A 19,232-nucleotide genomic window follows, 5' to 3' on the forward strand; every position below is an offset into this window, starting at 1 on the left:
TTTTTAAAAACTTGTTTCAGGTATCAACTCCAAGTAAAACATTTCAAATACTATACTCTCATAGCACCTTATGCTTTTTCCTTTACAGCGTTTATCACTGTTAATTACTAGCGTATTTATTCATTTAATTATTACTAGTGTACTCTTCTAAGTAATAAGCTCTATAGAAGTAGACTCTGTGTCTTACTCCCATAGACTCCCCAGGACTTACCACATTGCCTGGCAAAAAATATGTAATGAATACACTGTTAAAGGATGAGTTTATAGAGTCTTCGAAGCTTTAGTATTAAACTATTCAGAAAGTCTGTCCCTAAAACTTCTAAATTTGCATAGCAATTTATACTCAGTGACTTTTACAGTTCTAAAATTATCCTAAGGCCTGGAATACAGCATAAATGCTAATTTCTGGGCAGCCCAGGTGGTTCAGCGGTTTAGCGTCGCCTTCAGCCCAGGGCGTGATCCTGGAGACCCAGGATCAAGTCCCATGTCAGGCTCCCTGCACGGAGCCTGCTTGTCCTTCCACCTGTGTCTCTGCCTCTCTCTCTGCCTCTCTCTCTCGCTCATGAATAAATAAAATCTTAAAAAAAAAAAAAAAAGCTAATTTCTTTAGCCATGTCTGCTACAGTGACAAGGAAATATTTTTCTATGGTATTACCATTAAGAAAAAAATTAACTTTCATCTCCATGTAAATTAATATACTAAAGATTTGGGGTGGGATCCCTGGGTGGCGCAGCGGTTTGGCGCCTGCCTTTGGCCCAGGGCGCGATCCTGGAGACCCGGGATCAAGTCCCACGTCGGGCTCCCGGTGCATGGAGCCTGCTTCTCCCTCGGCCTATGTCTCTGCCTCTCTCTCTCTCCGTGACTATCATAAATAAATAAAAATTGAAAAAAAAAAAAAAGATTTGGGGAGCTGAAGGAAGATATGTTTTTCTTCCCTTCTTTTTAGCTTACAGGAATGAAAAAGAAAGAAAAATACTGAATGGTAAAAAGCTACCATGTTAGTTCCCCATGTCCCATTTTTCCTAAAGAGATAAATTAGAAAATTCTTTTTTTTTTTTTTTAAGATTTTATTCATTCATTCATGAGATACACAGAGAGAGAGGCAGAGAGAGAGAGAAGCAGGCTCCATGCAGTGAGCCTGACGTCGGACTCGATCATGGGTCTCCAGGATCATGCCCTGGGCCGAAGGCAGGCGCCAAACCGCTGAGCCACTCAGGCATCCCCAAATTAGAAAATTCTTAATGTATTTTTAAAAACTCATCAAAAGTAATTCTCCTTAAGTAAAAAGGCTTATGTAAATGTTTAATTGTTTTCAATTTTTTTTAATGATTCAAATGTAGTTAAATAAGCCAGAATAAGTTTTGTAAATAAAAATACATACTTATATACACACACACACACATACATACACACTACATGAAGATTCCTAATTCATCAGAACTATGAAGAAAAAAATCGTAATTCAGACATCTAGGGTCAACATTTTCTAACTGCTTATAAATAAGAAATAACTCCCTGAAGTTTAGAGTATATCAAACACTTTAAATGGCCATTACATCACTAAATGATGCACTGTAAAGAACTGAATCATTTCTTTACTGAATTTTGAAAGATGTCTAAAATTTGTAGAACAGTTAATAAACCTGGAAATAAGATTTTGTACTCCCCTCTCTTGGAAAGTCTGTCAAAATATACTGTACTGTTATACTTTCCAATTTAACGTACAGGGGCATTAGAGGCAGAAACCAGGTGCTTCCAGTTGTTTGTGAAGTTAAAATTCCAACAACTGTTAACAAAGACCAGTGAAAATTTTTGATTATATAATTTAAAATTTCAGAACTAAAACATTAACTATTTTACCAATTTCAAATTCAACAAGGTGTTTACATTAAGTACAGCTTTTTTATGTCAATTATACCTTAATAAAGTGATTTTTAAAATATATTTTTACCAATAAAACATTAACAATTTTCTACTTCCTACTGAAGCCACAACTTCCTTACTGATTTGAGAAATCTTAGCACCAATTCCTCTTTGAATTTTGAAAAATTTACACTAACAATCTAGTCTCTACCATTAAAAAATACTTTTTCTTTTTAATCTAAAATTGTTATATGTTCAGAGTTGAGTGAAATCAAGAAAATAAATTTTCCTTTTGACCAAGCTGACAAGTCAAACATATTAGTTTCTACAATCCAGAAATAGCTGTACTCACAAGGATCATGTTATACCACTCTGTGATGTTTTTTATTGCATATGTCCAAGAAATAGGACTTCAAAAAAATTTTACAACTTTATTGCCAACAACTGGTTTTCCAAAGTTTGCATGGAAAAGTATTTCCACTGACTCAAACTAAAACATAGTAAAATTAGGCTTAATTTTTTTTTATAAAGGCATAACATATATTCCACCTAAAAAGAAAATAACTAGGCAGAAATGCAGGTCTACAAAAGAAACTCTTAAAATATAGTGAACAAGTTGAGGGTTTGGAGGAGAGCCAGGTGGGGGGAGGAGTAATTGGGTGACAGGCATTAAGGAGGGCACTTGATATACTGAGCACTGGGTGTTACACCCAACTGATGAATCACTAAATTCTACCCCCAAAACTAATGCTACACTATATGTGAACGAACCTGAATTTAAATAAAGTTCTGAAAGAAAAAAAAAAGAAAGAAATGCAGATCTACAGAGACCAGCATTAGTATTGAATAATTTGTCTTTCCCCAAGTAGTTCTTTCAAAACCAGATAAAATTAGAAGTAAAGATTATCAAAGTAGCAACAGTTTCAAATATAATCTATCATTAATTTTACATTCTTCTTTCATTTTAAAGTGTTGCTGAATTTATTTATATTTATTTATTTTTTGTTGTTGTTGCTGAATTTAAATACTCTTCTCCACTGGCATAAAAATGGACTTTGTTCTCAAGAAAGTACAGCCTAATGTGAATCCTCACTTTTCTGACCATTTTTACTAAAATTATAAACACTAATTTTTAAAAAATTTACAGATAGTTGAGCTTCTTCCTGTCTTCTATACATGTTTTATTCAAAACAAATGCAATATTTACAAAGCTGACTGACAACTCTAAGCATATAGAAAAAGGCTTGAATCTAACAGTGATTTGGTACTACAATTTAAAAGAAAAAATAAAAGAAAAAATCACTGGCAGTGTTTCATAAAAATATATTTCTATGTCGTATATTGATCATATGATTTTCAGAAAAAATTGTTCTTAAGAGTAAGTTGTTTTGATATAAAGATGAAGTAAGTTGTATCAGGATATCATAATATCATCTGTTCTGGATGAACTCAGTGGGGCTCCACTGAAGGCTTACCAACAAAAATACATGAAGAAAAACTCTAGCTATAGAGGACTTTTAGACTAAAATACTGAGAGTTTGTGAGGACTATCCCAGACTCTTAGGTCTTACCAAGGCCACTCTTTGCTGACCTAAATAGCTTTCTGAAGACATGGCAATTAGTGCCAGCCACAGTAAAGGAGACTTTTAAAACCTCAGTGGGTAAGACCAAACAGCAATCTGTGAAAAAGATCCTCTCACCCATCAACATTGCTAGGTGTAGCCTTCCCTAGCAACACGCTCTAGAACAGGAGACTTTTTTTGTGCTGGCCTCTTTCTTTTGTGCTGGCAGGAGGATTATCAGCTCTCAGTTGGCTAAGCCATCCCTCCCTAGTATCAAGTCATATAAAGGTATGTACCTCACCTAAATTTATCATCTCCTCCTGCTTGAAACAAGAGTATGATTTATCTATCATCAGTTTGGAGTATGTTATTTATTCCATATGCTACTGGCTTGTGAAATTCCTGCAGTAAACCTGTGTTAAATAGATGGCTGGCAAAGACAAACTCAGTCTCTACTCATGATTTTCCCAAAACAAAATATACTGAAATACTAAACTGCCCTTTAACACATGAAAATATCAGTAAAAACTATATAATCATCACAAATCGAATCAGTCCATTGAAAAATGAGTACGCTGAACAGGAGAAAGGCCTTACCATAGAGCTTAAAAATTAACACATGCATTTAGCAAATACAAAAACATACAAACTTAAACCAAATGACTCAAATAAGATTTCTTTCGGGTCCCCATCCAGGTTCATGAAATAATAAAGTCACAAACACATAATTTATTATAGGACACTGTTCAAGTAAACTGTCATATAATAAAATTTTCTCCTTATAATTACTTTCTTTCCATTTACTAAGCATCTATAGATCACTGACTGAAATTGAAATCCCCAATACTAGAAGAGCAACAAAAATGTACTTATGATTTTAAGGAACCAGTAAAGTAAATACAAAAGAAATTAGAAAGTTTTGACATAAATCATGGTTCTGAGAATGCTGATTTAGAAAATCTCATACATAAACCCTTTTTTAATCACAGAAAATACAAAAATTTTAAGAATCTTAAATTAAAAATCCCACTCCACAACAATTATTTGTGGGAGGAAATACAATCAGTAGAGGATATGATAAATGTGAGGTCACTATGTTTCTATGAATGCTTTGTATTATTATCTAGCCAAAAGCCATTTGGTTGCAAATTATCATTTTCTGAAACAAATCAAAATTGAAAGGACTAAAAAAATTCAATTTATTTAGCTTAAGGAAAAAAAAGTTTTCTCCCAAGAGCACCATCATTATAAGACATTGAAAGCAAAATGGGAGTTGTATTTGTTATTTAATTGTTGTAACAGAAGAAATAAAGGGAAAAAAATTTGTTTGGAGAGTTCTGTGGAATTTAGTTACAAGGTCAATCAAGGAAACATGTGAATATAATGTATCCACAAGTCTCAACAGACAGTTTTTACTAGAAGAAAGATAAAACATGAAACTAAAGACCAAAAAAAACTTTTAATAAATTAAAACAAAGCAAACACTCTAAATAAATGCTTTTAAGTTCTCAATAAACATACATGAGGAAAGGTCATATGCTTATTACTAAAGGAACTAGCTAGCCTTCCTAGTTAAAAAAAACTCATTTCTAATAATAGTTTCTGTTCTGAATTAGATTATTTGTCCTGGTGTTCCATTTTCTTATCCTAGTAAGTTACATCCTATTTCTTAAACCAGACAAACATTACCAATGATAAGTTAAAAACAAAATTTCTAAATGTGTGTAAAAATAACTCTACCTAGATTTATATCTAAAATTAGTTTAATACCTTGTTTCTCTGGAGAGTTCTCTTTTGTCCCTATAACTATTACTAGAAAGAAAGAACAAGAGTTTAAGGAAGCAAGAATTTGAATAATTTAAAAAACAAAGTGTGATTAATGTATTATTTCTGTATTTAAAATAAATTGGCTACTTTTCTTTAAATATATTTTTACCTAAATATGTTCAAGCTCTTATAATTTTTAATATTAAAACAATGGCCATGCCCTATGTAAATCTCTAAGACTACAACACTAATGAGGTGTTTATTTTTTAATTTTGAAATAATTCTATGATGAATTAGTGCTTAACAAATTAAATCATGGCCACTACACTTTATAAAAATTGGAAATTGAATTATTTTTATACTAAGTATGTGGGGTGTTTCTATATTCAAAAAAAAACAATAAAAAACAAGATAGAGAAAGATGTAAGCAACGAATATTTAATAAATCTTTCAATAGCTGGGGTAGTCACGATTCTAGAATTAGTTTAAATTAGCCTAAACCACTTTAAAATTTTAGTAGGAAAATATTTATAATAAAGTACATATTCCCCATCCCTTTTCTTTACAAACAAATAATTTTGGGGGAAAATATGTAGTACATAAAAAAAAGCACTCAGCTCAAATTAAAGGTAAGAATCTACCTAGAAAACTTCCTTAAGAACTCAAAAGGGAGAAATAATTAGGTATCAACTCTTAAATACCATAGTAAGAATAACTAAGTAACAAATTTATTATAAAAAGATTGTTAAAGACCTCTTTTGGTCACCTTTGTTACCTGGGTACTCTGATACATTCCTCTGATCCTAGCAGGCCAAGCTGTCCATCAGAATCGAGACCCCATGCATACACCTGGCCTTTGTCATTTAGAGCTAATGTATGAGCTTCTCCACATGAAACAGCTACGATATTTTGGGCATCCAGGGCAACAACCTGCTCTACAGAAATCAAGAAGAGAGACATTACATTTTAGTTTTGAACTACTAATGACAATAAAACATTCTTCGTCTTGTACAAAAAAGCTTAAGAAAATGATAAAATACAAACTACAGACTAAGTGTAACACGAGTTACTTTAAAAAATTTAACAAGTATGTGCCATATAAAATTCTCATTGTGGTAAATACAGATATATATTCTGGGGCATAAGCAACTCAAAATATTAAGTTTGGACATTAAGTTTTGAACATTAAGTTGGAACATTTTGGAGAAGAAGTGAAAAGTTTATAAAATTTCTCTCAAAGTGCTCTTCATTTAAAGCCATTACCAATAACAGAAGAGTCCAGCTGAAAAAAGAATCATTTAAACATCCTGGGCCAAATTATTTAATAATGAAATCATAATTGACATATACTACTATGGAGTGATTCTGAAATTAATAATCTGAATTGGCAATTTCTGATAGAAAAGCAAATTCTTTACAAATCTCATAAATAGTGCTACTAGATATGCTGAAGAGAGAACTTTTCGAAGCAATGTACCATAACAAACAGGTTTCAGTTTATGGACTGCCATTTTAACATCAAAGATATAAAAATCCCATATGTGGCTAAAATGTGTTCAAGTTTTAAACCAGAAAATAATTTAGAATACTGTTCCTTCCTAAGACTGTCAGTAGCTATTGACAAACCAGTAAACAAAGTGCAATTGATTCTTTAGTCTCCTTAAGATGTGTAAGGTCTGTCAGTTTTTTTACTACTACTATGACATGGTTTAAGATATCACTTATAATAAGCCCTTTAATTTCAGCTTACTAAAAAAGCTATAATTTCTGTCTTCAATAAACTGAAAGCTGAAGAGTTGTTAAATTGAATCAGAGTTTTCTTCTGAAACACACTTTAGCTCATGTACAAATGCAGATATTCAATAAAGAAACCAATTGCATCGAAAAAGTTTAAATCCCCATGTCTAGAGAATTTCAAATTCTATCTAGATTACTACCCTTGCATTTTGGGGTAGGATGTTAGCCCTATTAGCCTCTAAGAATCTGTACAACTCTAATGCTCTAATGGTACCACTTAAAGTACTTACCTTAAAGTACTATTGAGTTAGTAACTTGTGAAGATGGTGAACAGTATGTAGAAGTTCATTATACTTATCTTTTGCTATTTATATATATTTTGTGTATGTTTTTATGAAATTATATTGTAGGAACAAAGAAAACAAGCAAACAAAAAGAACAAAATGTAACACACTGCCCCCCCCAAAAAAAAATCAAGAAAAAGTAGGACATTATTTGTTTACACCAAAACATCACCATAAATCTTAATTATAAAGAAGGCAGGCCTGTTCTCTTTCACAGAGGCCCCAGAAATAAGTCAACGTCTCTCCAAGACAGTAAAGAGCAGAAAATGACAAGATGACAAGACAAATGAGTAAAGACTGGATGGTACAATAGCAAATGAAGAGTACTTTAGATAGCAACGGCTATAAAGTCAAAGACACCAAAATTCAAAACAAAGAAATGATAATCTTTACGGAAACACAACGAGAATAAAACATTTCTAGCCCTCAATGAGTTTACAGTTTACAGAAAAACAAGTGAGATAAGGATTGTGATTAAATGCTAAAATAAAGATATACACAAAAAGCACCATGGGAATATGAGATACTTATTAAAACCTTAAAAGACAGTAGGAAGAATTCTGGAAGACAGTAACACTTAACACCAAATCCTGAGCTGAGGAACGAGGAAGAGATTCCATGCAGCCATTTGAGAAAATTCTTATAACAAAACTAATCAAAAACAAAGTTTAAAGACAAATAAGAAAAATGGAAAAAATGTTACTCATACCTCAAAGAAATAATCTCCCTAATTTTTAAAGACTTAGTTGGAAAAAAAAAAGACCAGTAATTTAATGAAAAGTGGACAAAAGATGTTAACTGATATACAGTTCACAGAAAAAGAAACAGAAACTGCCCTTAATCATATGAAAAGATGTTCAACTTCATTGATGAGAGAAATGTAAATCCAAACTACATTTAGAAGCCAATAATATGTTCACTTAGAAATGTATAAAACCATACACTTAGAATTTTGTACTTTTCCATACAGGTTATCCTTTAGGCATCAAAGTTTACATTTTTCAAGAGAATAAGAAGAAAAGCCACAGAATGGGAAAAAATATTTGCAAAAGATGGATCTAATAAAAAAACTACCCAAAATATATAAAAAATTCCTACAACTCAACAGCAAGAAAATAAATAGCCCATTAAAAAACAGGCAAAAGAACTGGACAGACACACCTCACCAAGTAAGATACACAGATGGCAAAGTAAGCCAATGAAAGGATGTTCTACATTGTATGTCATCAGGGAATTGCAAATTAAAATGAGATACCACTATACACCTTATTAAATGGCCCAGATTGCTGGAAAGGATAGAGAGCAACAGAAACTCTCATTTGCTGCTGGAGGATATGCAAAATGATACAAGCCACTTTTGAAGACAATTTGGTAGTTGCTTACAAAACTAAACATATTCTTATCATATGACCCAGCAATCACACTCCTTGATATTCCCCAAAGGAGCTGAAAACTTATGCCAACACAAAAACCTACACAATAGATGTTTACAGCATCTTTATCCATAATTGCTAAAACATGGAAACAACCAAAATGTCTTAAATAGTAAATAAAGCGTTGTACATCCAGATGATAGAATATTATTGAAATAAAATGGAATAAGCTATCAAACCATGAGAAGACATGGAAGACACTTAAGTGCATATTCCTAAGTAAAAAGAAGCCAATCTGAAAAGGCTACAATTCTGTATGATTCCAAATACATAACATTCTGGAAAAGCCAAAAATTTGAAGACAGTAAAAAGTTTAGTGGTTGCTGGAGGTTGGGGGAAGAGAGGGATGAACAGGCCAAGCAGAGTGTTTTTTTGTTTTTTTTTTTTAAGACTTATTTATTTATTCATGAGAGACACAGACTGAGATAGAGGCAGAGCCATAGGCAGAGGGAGAAACAGGCTTCTTGCAGGGAGTGATCCCGGATCCCAAGATCACGACCTGAGCCAAAGGCAGGCGCCCAACAGCTGAGCCACCCAGGCGTCCTAGAGCAGAGTGTTTTTAAGGTAGTAAATAAAACTATTCTGTATGATACCATTACTATTCTGTACAATAATATATATCATTATGCATTTGTCAAAACCCATAGATTGCACAACACAAAGAGTGAACCCTAATGAAACTACAAACTTCAGATGATGTCACTGTAGGTTCGTTTATGGCGGTAAATGTGCCACTGTGGTATAAGATGTGGATAATGGGGAAGATTGTGCATGTGTGGGGATGAAGTATATAGGAATTGTGCTTTCTGCTCAGTTTTGCTGTGAACCTAAAACCACTCTAAAAAAATAGTTTATTAATTTAAAAAGTTTATGACTATAACAAAACTCACACACCAAGATACTACTTTTCACAAAAATCCCGAAGTTTGATAACAATCTGTTGGAGGAAAAAAAGCACTCACCTATTATCAGTATATGATAATAGAGGTGTAAAACAGAACAACCTTTATGGAGAGAAATGTGGCAATACCTAACAAAACATGCATTTACCTTCTGGACCCACCAATTCCATTTCCACGGAATTATCTTACAGTAGCAGAATATGCCATTTAGGCATAGGATTATTTTGAACTCAAAGACATTTTAAGAAGAAATAGATACAAGTAAAGCTCTCTGCCCTCTCCCTATTTGCCTAAAAGGATGACATAAATAATGTAAAGATGCCACTCTTTCCCTATCAAGAAAGACAGAAGTCAATCACCAGAGACAACTCTAAACCCTGTCAGCTCAGAGATGGCACCAGAAAAACCTACGAAACTTTCCTAAATAGCTCTTATCTTCCATTAGTTTCCCCACATATTTAACCTTCCCATTTTGCCACCTTAGAAACTCAGTCCTTTTTGTTACTTCTCTAAAAATTTACTGTTCTTTTAAGATGCTATATAAGCCCATGTTCTATCACCTGAGTTACTCATCACAGAATGCTCCCATGTGTAAGCTCAGCACGTTAATAAATTTGTTTTTTCTCTTGTTAATCTTGTCTTTTGTCTAGAGAGAGCCTAGCTAGAGAACCTAGAAAGGTAGAGTAGAAATACGTGTGTGTGTTTATGTCTGTTATGTGTGAACCTGTGTATTTATACATACTTGCACCACTGTATAAAAATTAAAAAAGACTGGAAGTATTCCAAATAGCCATCAATAAAGGATTCCATCTACAGATTGGAATATTATACAAAATAATAATAAGGAAACTCTACATATCAATATGTAGATATAGAAAGATCTCAGGGGTATATTAGCAAAAAGAAAAAAAAATCAAGATGTGCAATACTGTATGATTTAAGATGTAAGAATAAGTATATTCATATTTGCTTATATCTACATAAAGAAACTTTGAAAAGACACAAAAAACCCTATTAAGCATATTTTAGGTGATGCAGGAGGAGGGGGAAATACAGTATTCAAATTTAAGAGCAAAACTTCCCAATGTCTATTTATATTACCTTGATTTTTGAATCATGTGAATATATTGCCTATTTCAAACAAAAAAATAAAACTTAATACATCAGTAGAGAAAATAGTTAAAGTCATGTATTAAAAACCAGTGTTTTCTTTTCAAAACTGATCTGAACTCTTTATTTAATTATTTTCTGGGCAGCCCCGATGGCCCAGCAATTTAGCATCGCCTTCTGCCCAGGGCGTGATCCTGGAGACCCGGGATTGAGTCCCACGTCAGGCTCCCTGCATGGAGCCTGCTTCTCCCTCTGCCAGTTTTTCTCCCACTCTCTCATAAATAAATAAATAAATCTTTAAAAAAATTATTTTCTACATACTAAAAACTTAAGACAAATAATCTTGGTTTTTTCAGAATTTTAGTCCCATCAAATTACTGAGATACCTATTTTGAGAATAGATAGCTACTTCAGAAATACATTATTAAACATAACAACACAATTATTATAACTAATTTGATTAGACCTGAAATGTCTCAGTATACCACTGATCTGACTTTCTAGCATACTGAGAGCGGGGGTTGGGTTGAGGCAATTCATTTTGATGAGTCATTGAGAAAAACTAAGTAATTTAAAAAATTTGTACAGGGAAGTTATAAGTTTGGTATGTTTGTTGTCTGAGAACAACATTCCAATGTACGAAACAGTGGTATACTGAGACATTTCACATCTAATCAAATTAAATGGTTGAATGCTCAAAACAAGATGGCCTGAAAACAGAATCCATGATAAGCAAGAATGAAGGAGGAATAAAATAACCCAGCAGGGATCCCTGGGTGGCGCAGCGGTTTGGCGCCTGCCTTTGGCCCAGGGCACGATCCTGGAGACCCAGGATCGAATCCGACATCAGGCTCCCTGTGTATGGAGCCTGCTTCTCCCTCTGCCTGTGTCTCTGCCTCTCTCTCTCTCTGTGACTATCATAAATAAATAAAAATTAAAAAAAAAAAAAAAGAACCCAGCAAAACAAAAAAATTCACTAGAAGCCCAACTCAATGATGCCATGTGTGAGAAAGAAAACAAAATTCATACCAAACCCAACAGCTAACACTTATTATTTACTATGTACCAAGTACTATGCTATTAAGTGTTAATCACCAAGCTACATTTGCCTTTCAAGGCCAAGTTAACACAGAAAAGGGAGGAGTAAGAAGGATTTAAATTCACTTCAACTAGGATAAGTATGAATACATAAGGTAAAAACTGGAAGTAAAGGAAAAACTTGCCAAACAAGCCCATTAAACAGTTGATTCCTTTGATAGAGAGAGGCTACAAGATGATGTTGGAACTATGAATGTATGACGCTAAACCTGATGCTAAAGTTTTAATAATGCCACATCATCGGTAGTCAATCGTAGTTCAGAAAGTAAATTATCCCTTTAGAAAAATATATAAACAGGGACGCCTGGGGGGCTCAGTGGTTGAGTGTCTGCTTTTGGCTCAGGGTATGATTCTGGAATTCAGGGATCGAGTCCCGCATCGGGCTCCCTGCATGGAGCCTGCTTCTCCTCCCTCTGCCTATGTCTCTACCTCTCTCTGAGTCTCTTGTGAATAAATTAGTAAATAAAATCTTTATATATATAGACACACACACACACACACATACAGATTAAGTATGTGTAAATGTTAACTGTTAGTCACTGTGTTATTCATTCCATCTTTTTATGCTTCAAATGTGCAATAAAAAGTTTGAGAAAAGTAACACTGTGTTCGTATCAGTATTTATGGTTCACCAGAACAATTAGTTTGGGAAGGCACAAAAAAGGCAAACAAATTATAAGTTGTGGGGGATTACCTTGAGAAAGAAAAAAATACATTATTCAGAGACAGGAGCAAAAACAGAAAAGATAATGAACTAGAAACATGTCACATATCAATCTTGTAAATATTGAAAACATATATTCTAAATATATCTCTAATAGGTATAAGTTCATTACTTCTGGTTGTTCTTATATTTACATCGTTAAAATGCTGTATTTTTGAAAACTAATGCTGCATTATTTTAGTAAAGAGGAAAAGGCCATAATCTTTACTCCATACATGCAAATAGTCACTTTTAGACTTCTAAAAGCCAACTAAAATGTTCAACCTACTAACAGTTTTTCTACATCATCTATTTCCTCCTAATTACCTCTGAATGTGTATCTGACTTCAGTTATTTGTTCATAAACTGCATCAAATAAATTTTGTTGCACACATATTGTAAAAGAATACTGCTGCACATCCTTCTAACAATACAGGATAGATCCAGATTCTTGCTGGAAAATGTTACATGATAAAATCCTTCCCATTAAATAACAGGATAAAAACATCCTATTTCCTTTGGGACTAAGAAATACATTAGTCAATTCTTGATTTTGTGAAAATTTACGCAGAATATTATCTCCAGACTCACTGTTTGAGTTCATTTATATGACCAATTTCATTATAATCATACAGTGATGATATTTACCTTCACCCTGCAATTTGTCTAGTAATTGTGAAATTTCTTCCTCTATCAATTTTGTGTCATTATGGACAGAAATGAAAAATTTTGCATTCTCAATTTAGCATTTGTACTTAATGAAAGCTACAAAGAGAAATAAAAGCTACAAAGACAGTGACTCCAGACTTCTTTTATATTTTCTTAGACGCTAGTACAAAACTCTGCACAATATATGAAGAAAACGGATGTTAAATATTGATTATTTATTTCATAGCACCATCCTTCTAGGAAACTCCATCATTGTTCCACTTACAATTTTAGTCTGTTTATTTTAGTCTACTTGGAAATACAATCAATTCTCATTACTGGCAATAGTTATGTTTATAAAGCCACCACAAATGCTTATTTAGCAAATACTGAAACACTGCTCCCAGGGAAAATACAGGGTTAGGCTTCTGCAAGCCTCTGATTATATTTTCATGAACTGATCAACACATAACCTTGTTTAATGTGTGTTTCTGCTTAAAGACATCTTATGATTAATATATATATTGTTGATTCACTAACATTGAATTCACAGCCAACAACACTATAACTCATGCCTCAATGTATTATCTAGTAGGGAACATCACAGTGTTCTTATGCTAGAACACCAAATAGCACTTCAGTACTACCTCAGAGGGCATTTTAAACAGTGAAATCACCAAAAGTACAAAAATGCAAAATCTGTGGTACTAAATATACTGTAAAAAGTGTACTTGTTTACAGAATGAGAGCTGAAACAAGAAAGCAGAGCACTGTTTTGTAGAACTTTGGCTGGGAACGTGCACATCAGGAGACTCAACTATTTTGCAGCTTTGCATATGTGCATGTCCAGGAATGACCAGAAAATGCCCATTAGTATTAACTGACTACAACCTAGTCAGGTCGATTTAATAACAGTACACATATATACCTCTTCTTAGACAATCAATCACAAAATACACAAGATTAGTAGTCTTTTGCTAGCCAGGGTTTAAACCTGATACTAAGATATAATCATCAGGGGGCACCTGGATGGCTCAGTCAGGTAAGCATCTGACTTGAGTTTCAGCTCAGGTCATGATCTCATGGATTGCAAGATTAAGCCCTGCAGGTGCACTCCACATTCAAACGGGGAGTCTGCTTGAGGATTCCCTCCCTCTGCCTCTCCCCCCAACAACATGTGCACGCTCGCTCTCAAATAAATGTTTTCTAAAAACATATAATTAATAATATGCTCTGAAAATCTTGTAAACAAAAAATACTAAGAGTAAAGAATGCATTGCCTTTTGGATCTAAAGGTAATACATACTACAGAAACATCATTAGTAACATATTCACAACTACCATCTCTTAAAAGCAGCTTCTTATTCAAAATTCTAAAACAGCTAATTTGAAGGAAAATATGTACATTATGTTACTCTCCAGCCTCTTTCACCAATAGATCTCAAAATCTTGTTGTTAAGAGTATGATTTGTGTTCTCCCAAAATGCTTATGTTTAAGTACTAATCCCCAGTACCTTGCTTGGAATGATGTGACCTTACTTGGAAACAGGGTCACTGAGGATATATTTAGTTAGGATGAAGTCATATGGGAGTAGGGTAGACCTCTAATCCTCAAAAGAGGAAATATGGTCATAGTCACACCATGTGAAGAAATGCTTAATATTGACAGCAAACCACCAGAAGCTAGGAAAGAGCCTGGAATAGATCCTTCCCTTATAAACTTTAGAAGAAATAAACTCTGCTATCACCTTGATTTTGGATTTCTAGCAAGTAGATCAAATAATGCATTTCTGTTATTTAAGCTACCTGGTTTGCAATACTTTGCTATGGCAACCCTAGCAAATGAAGACACTAGAATAAATATTTTCAAGTTCAAATCATTTTTGTCAAGTTGGCCATGTATTACCATCTCTGTTTTAAAGGCAAACCATAGGAACGCCTGGGTAGCTCAGCAGTTGGGCATCTGCCTTCAGTTCAGGGCGTGATCTTGGAGTCCCAGGATTGGAGTCTCACATCGGGCTTCCCGTGGGGAACCTGCTTCTCCCTCTGCCTATGTCTCTGCCTCTCTACCTCTCGGTGTCTCTCATGAATAAATAAATAAAATCTTAAAAAAAAAATCAGTAAATAAAGGCAAACCATAGAAAGAAATAACTTATATTGAATAATTCATCACAGATAAACTTGATCTTAAAATTTAGAAATTTCTAGTTCATAATTACATTATTACCATGCCAAAAGATTAAAATAAATGGAAGAAAAAGTTTTTTAAATTTTATTTATTTATTCATGAAGAGACACAGAGAGAGAGGCAGAGACGTAGGCAGAGGGAGAAGCAGGCTTCCGGCAGACAGCCTGATGCAGGACTTGATCCCAGGACCCTGGAATCATGACCTGAGCCAAAGGTAGATGCTCAAACACTGTGCCCCTATTTAGTTCTTAACATGCATGCCTTACAACCAAGAAATGTTCCTTTTAGGAATTTATTGTAAACTAATGTTTATTGAATCACATTTTGTAACTAGGAAAAAACAACAGGAAATAATCTGATTTTCAGTAACAGGTAGGTAAATAAATTATGAAATATCCAGGTAAAAGGAATTGATGCTTTCATTAAAAAAAAAAAAAAATGTCTATTGTGGTGCCTGGGTGGCTCAGTTGATTGGGTGTCCAACTCTTGATTTCAGCTCAGGTCATGGTCTCAGGGTTGTAGGATAGAGCCCAACTGGCTCCATACTCAGCATGGAGTCGTCTAGAGATTCTCTCCCTCTCTCTCTGCCACACCCCCACACATGTGCTCATTCTTGAAGTCTTTAAAAAAAAAAAAAGAATGTCTACTAACATGAAAACTAGAAATATATTAAATGAAAAAGTGAAACCACAAAGCTTTTGTATATATGTACAGAATTATGTATTTTTATACAGATACAAAAGGTAGGAAAATGTAAACAATAGTAGTCATCTTTAGAATGTAGGGATAAAAGTGGCTTCCACTTTTTTAAATCACATATTTCTAGGACTTAAAAAACAAGCCATGATAAGTGAAGAGTGAAGATAAATTTCTGATATCCAAATTTAAAATTCAATTGAGGAGTGTGGGGGCAGCCCCGGTGGCGCAGCGGTTTAGCGCCGCCTGCAGCCCCAGGCCTGATCCTGGAGACCCTGGGATTGAGTCCCACGTCAGGCTCCCTGCATGGGGCCTGCTTCTCCCTCTGCCTGTGTCTCTGCCTCTCTCTCTGTCTCTATGAATAAATAAATAAATAAAATCTTTAAAAAAAAAAATTGAGGAGTGTGTGGGTGGTTCAATCTAAGCATCTGCCTTTGACTCAGGTCATGATCCCAGGATCCTGGGATGGAGCCCTACATCCTGGCTCCCTGCTCAGTGGGGAAGCCTACCTCTCCCTCTCCCACTGCTTGTGTGCACATGTGCATGCACTCTCTCTCAAATAAATGAAAAAAAAAATTTTTTTAAGATTTTTATTTATTTATTTGACAGAGAGAGAGCATAAGCAGGAGGAAAAGAAGAGGGAGAGGAAGAGGCATGCTCCCCACTGTGCAGGGAGCCCAATTTGGGACTCTATCCCAGGACCTGACCTGACCTGAAGGCAGAAGCTTAACCAACTGAGCCACCTAGGCACCCCTAAATGAAATCTAAAAAAAAAAAAAAAAAAAAAAAAAAAAACCAAAATACAAAACTTCAAATGAATTTTTCCATAGAAAATGTTACAAAGGTCTGTTAAATATAATTACTGATAGATTATAATACTTAGGTATTATCATTTTAAGATTATTTTGAAAATCTACTTGTGATATCTAGCAATATTTCCATAAGTAAAGAAAAATGTACGGTTTTTAAAAACACCATTCATAAATCAGGGACTGTCTGGTTTAAGAGTACAATTACAAGCCATGATCCTAAGTCCACAATTAATCTTAATTCTTAATGTGGTCAATGAGTTTAATGAAGTTCTACACATATTTTTAATAGGAAAAAAAGAATGAATTCCAACAAAGGCTAACTATCAATCTGTTGATGTTCAAGTTATCAAGGTCTAAAAAAACAATAGTTATGAATAGCAATAAGCATAACAATTTGATAACAAAAAACTGAGTTCTAAAGGAATAAACTTTTAAATAGTTAATTTTAAAAAACATCATTTCAACTTCTTACTAAAAGTTTAATTCTGTCAGAGTTTAAGTTTCAAAATCCTCTGTCCTACCATGCCTCATTAGTTGCTAAAAATATGTTTCCTTTTCCCTTCTCTCTGAATAACTCAAAACTCTAACTAGAGCAATGGAAAGCACACTTAAAATCCATCTCTAAAAATTTAAAGTTTACAAAATACCATACCATGAAATTTAAAAAGTACTGTATAATTTCATTTTTATTTTAAAATATGGCACACACAGCCTAATATATATGCAGAAAAAATACTGAGAAAGTAAGTACCAAATTGTTAATACTGGTTATCTACAGTGGCTTTTTTTTCTTTTACCATTCTTTAATAGTTTAAATAACTGTGTAGTTGATACACTTTACGATTTTAACTTTCTAAAGATGAAGACATTACTTGGGATTAATGAACAGCACCAATAAATAATTCAGAGCGCTTTCTTCCCTCTTTATATATAACCACAGGACTAATTTTGTTACAGAGATAATAACCAAAGGCTACTTCACTCACTCAAGGCATATACTTCTCTATTCCTAAAGTGAAATTACTGTTTATTGACACTTTTTAAAGGATCTGTAATGTAATGCACATAATGATAAAAAAATTAAGAATTAAAGAAATAAAACATGTAAACTAAATAGGGGGATCCCTGGGTGGCGCAGCGGTTTAGCGCCTGCCTTTGGCCCAGGGCGCGATCCTGAAGACCCGGGATTGAGTCCCACGTCGGGCTCCCGGTGCGTGGAGCCTGTTTCTCCCTCTGCCTATGTCTCTGCCTCTCTCTCTGTCTCTCTGTGTGACTATCATAAATAAACAAAAATTTAAATTAAATAAAAACTAAAACTAAAAATTAAATGAAAATGTTTATTTTCTAAAATTACCACCAATAGGAATTTGGAATGGTATAACCAGTAGTCACCAAAACATTTTAATGATTCCCTAATAAAATCTAGTTAACATAAAGTAATTTACATGCCTTAGTTGACAGCCGACAATAAAATAATGTTCTTATGGAGATACAACGAATTAGATTACAAAATTCTTCATAATAGATGTGTTTACAAGTTCATACCCTTTTTATGCATTCTATTACATAAGATGTAAAGTCAACATATGCAGTTTATTATATGCCTAACATTGTGTTAAGTACTTTATTTAATTTCATTTAATCCTCATAACACCATGAAGCAGGTGTACCATCATCCCTACTTCACAGACAAAGGCACTAACATAAACGTTTCCCTAATTTATTGAACTGCTGTCGTTTTAATATTTAAATAACAAGGTTATGTTTTAATAACTTATTTTCAAAATATACTTAAAATTTTTTAAATATTTAGGGCTTTTTAATACTTTTTCTTTAGAAAACTCCTTTCTGGGGTCAGAAAGGTTGAGCGTACAACTATGATTTTGGCCCAGGTCATGGTCTCAGGGTTGTGAGATTGAGCCCATGACAGCTCGGTGCTTAGCACAGAGTCTGCTTGAGATTCTCTCTCTCCTTCTTCCCTTCTGCCCCTCCCTTCCCTGACTGCACGAAATAAATAAATAAAATCTTAAAAAAAGAAAAGTCCTTGCTGGATGTCTAGGAACCATTGAAACTAATGCTTTGAAGAGAAAAGGAGAAGTTGATATATAAAGACCCCAACATAAATATAATATAAATCAAATAGTTGCTTTACTTTCTTTTTAAAACAAGCAAGAATGAACCCTCAGAATATACTAACAGAGTTTTTATTGTGTTTTCTTAGATTCTTTGTATATTTGAATGACATCCACTCATCATAGGGCCAATTACATTAACTATATTTTCTTGTTTTCTGTATTCTTGAGGTTGGTATTTGGGGAGCAGCAGGACAGATGCTTCCAGAAGAGGTGGCCCTTCCTAGGGCTAGCGA

The 19,232-nt window shown here is 33.9% G+C and overlaps 1 protein-coding gene across 13 annotated transcripts in view; it reads right to left on the minus strand.

The window, feature by feature from the left end:
- HERC4 (HECT and RLD domain containing E3 ubiquitin protein ligase 4) overlaps window positions 1-19,232 on the minus strand; it is a 132,857-nt gene that overhangs the window by 96,968 nt on the left and 16,657 nt on the right. For 9 of the 13 annotated variants that reach the window (XM_038534091.1, XM_038534083.1, XM_038534089.1 and 6 more), the window contains 2 exons: window positions 5,969-6,128; window positions 5,197-5,238 (listed from right to left, as the gene is read on the minus strand). In XM_038534091.1, coding sequence (XP_038390019.1) covers window positions 5,197-5,238; window positions 5,969-6,128 — 202 coding nt within the window. The remainder of the gene's footprint in view (window positions 1-5,196; window positions 5,239-5,968; window positions 6,129-19,232) is intronic. The other 4 variants (XM_038534088.1, XM_038534087.1, XM_038534092.1 and 1 more) reach the window with 1 other exon arrangement.

The sequence above is a fragment of the Canis lupus genome, chromosome 4 (assembly GCF_011100685.1).
Source record: "Canis lupus familiaris isolate Mischka breed German Shepherd chromosome 4, alternate assembly UU_Cfam_GSD_1.0, whole genome shotgun sequence".
NCBI classification, from domain to species: Eukaryota; Metazoa; Chordata; class Mammalia; order Carnivora; family Canidae; genus Canis; species Canis lupus.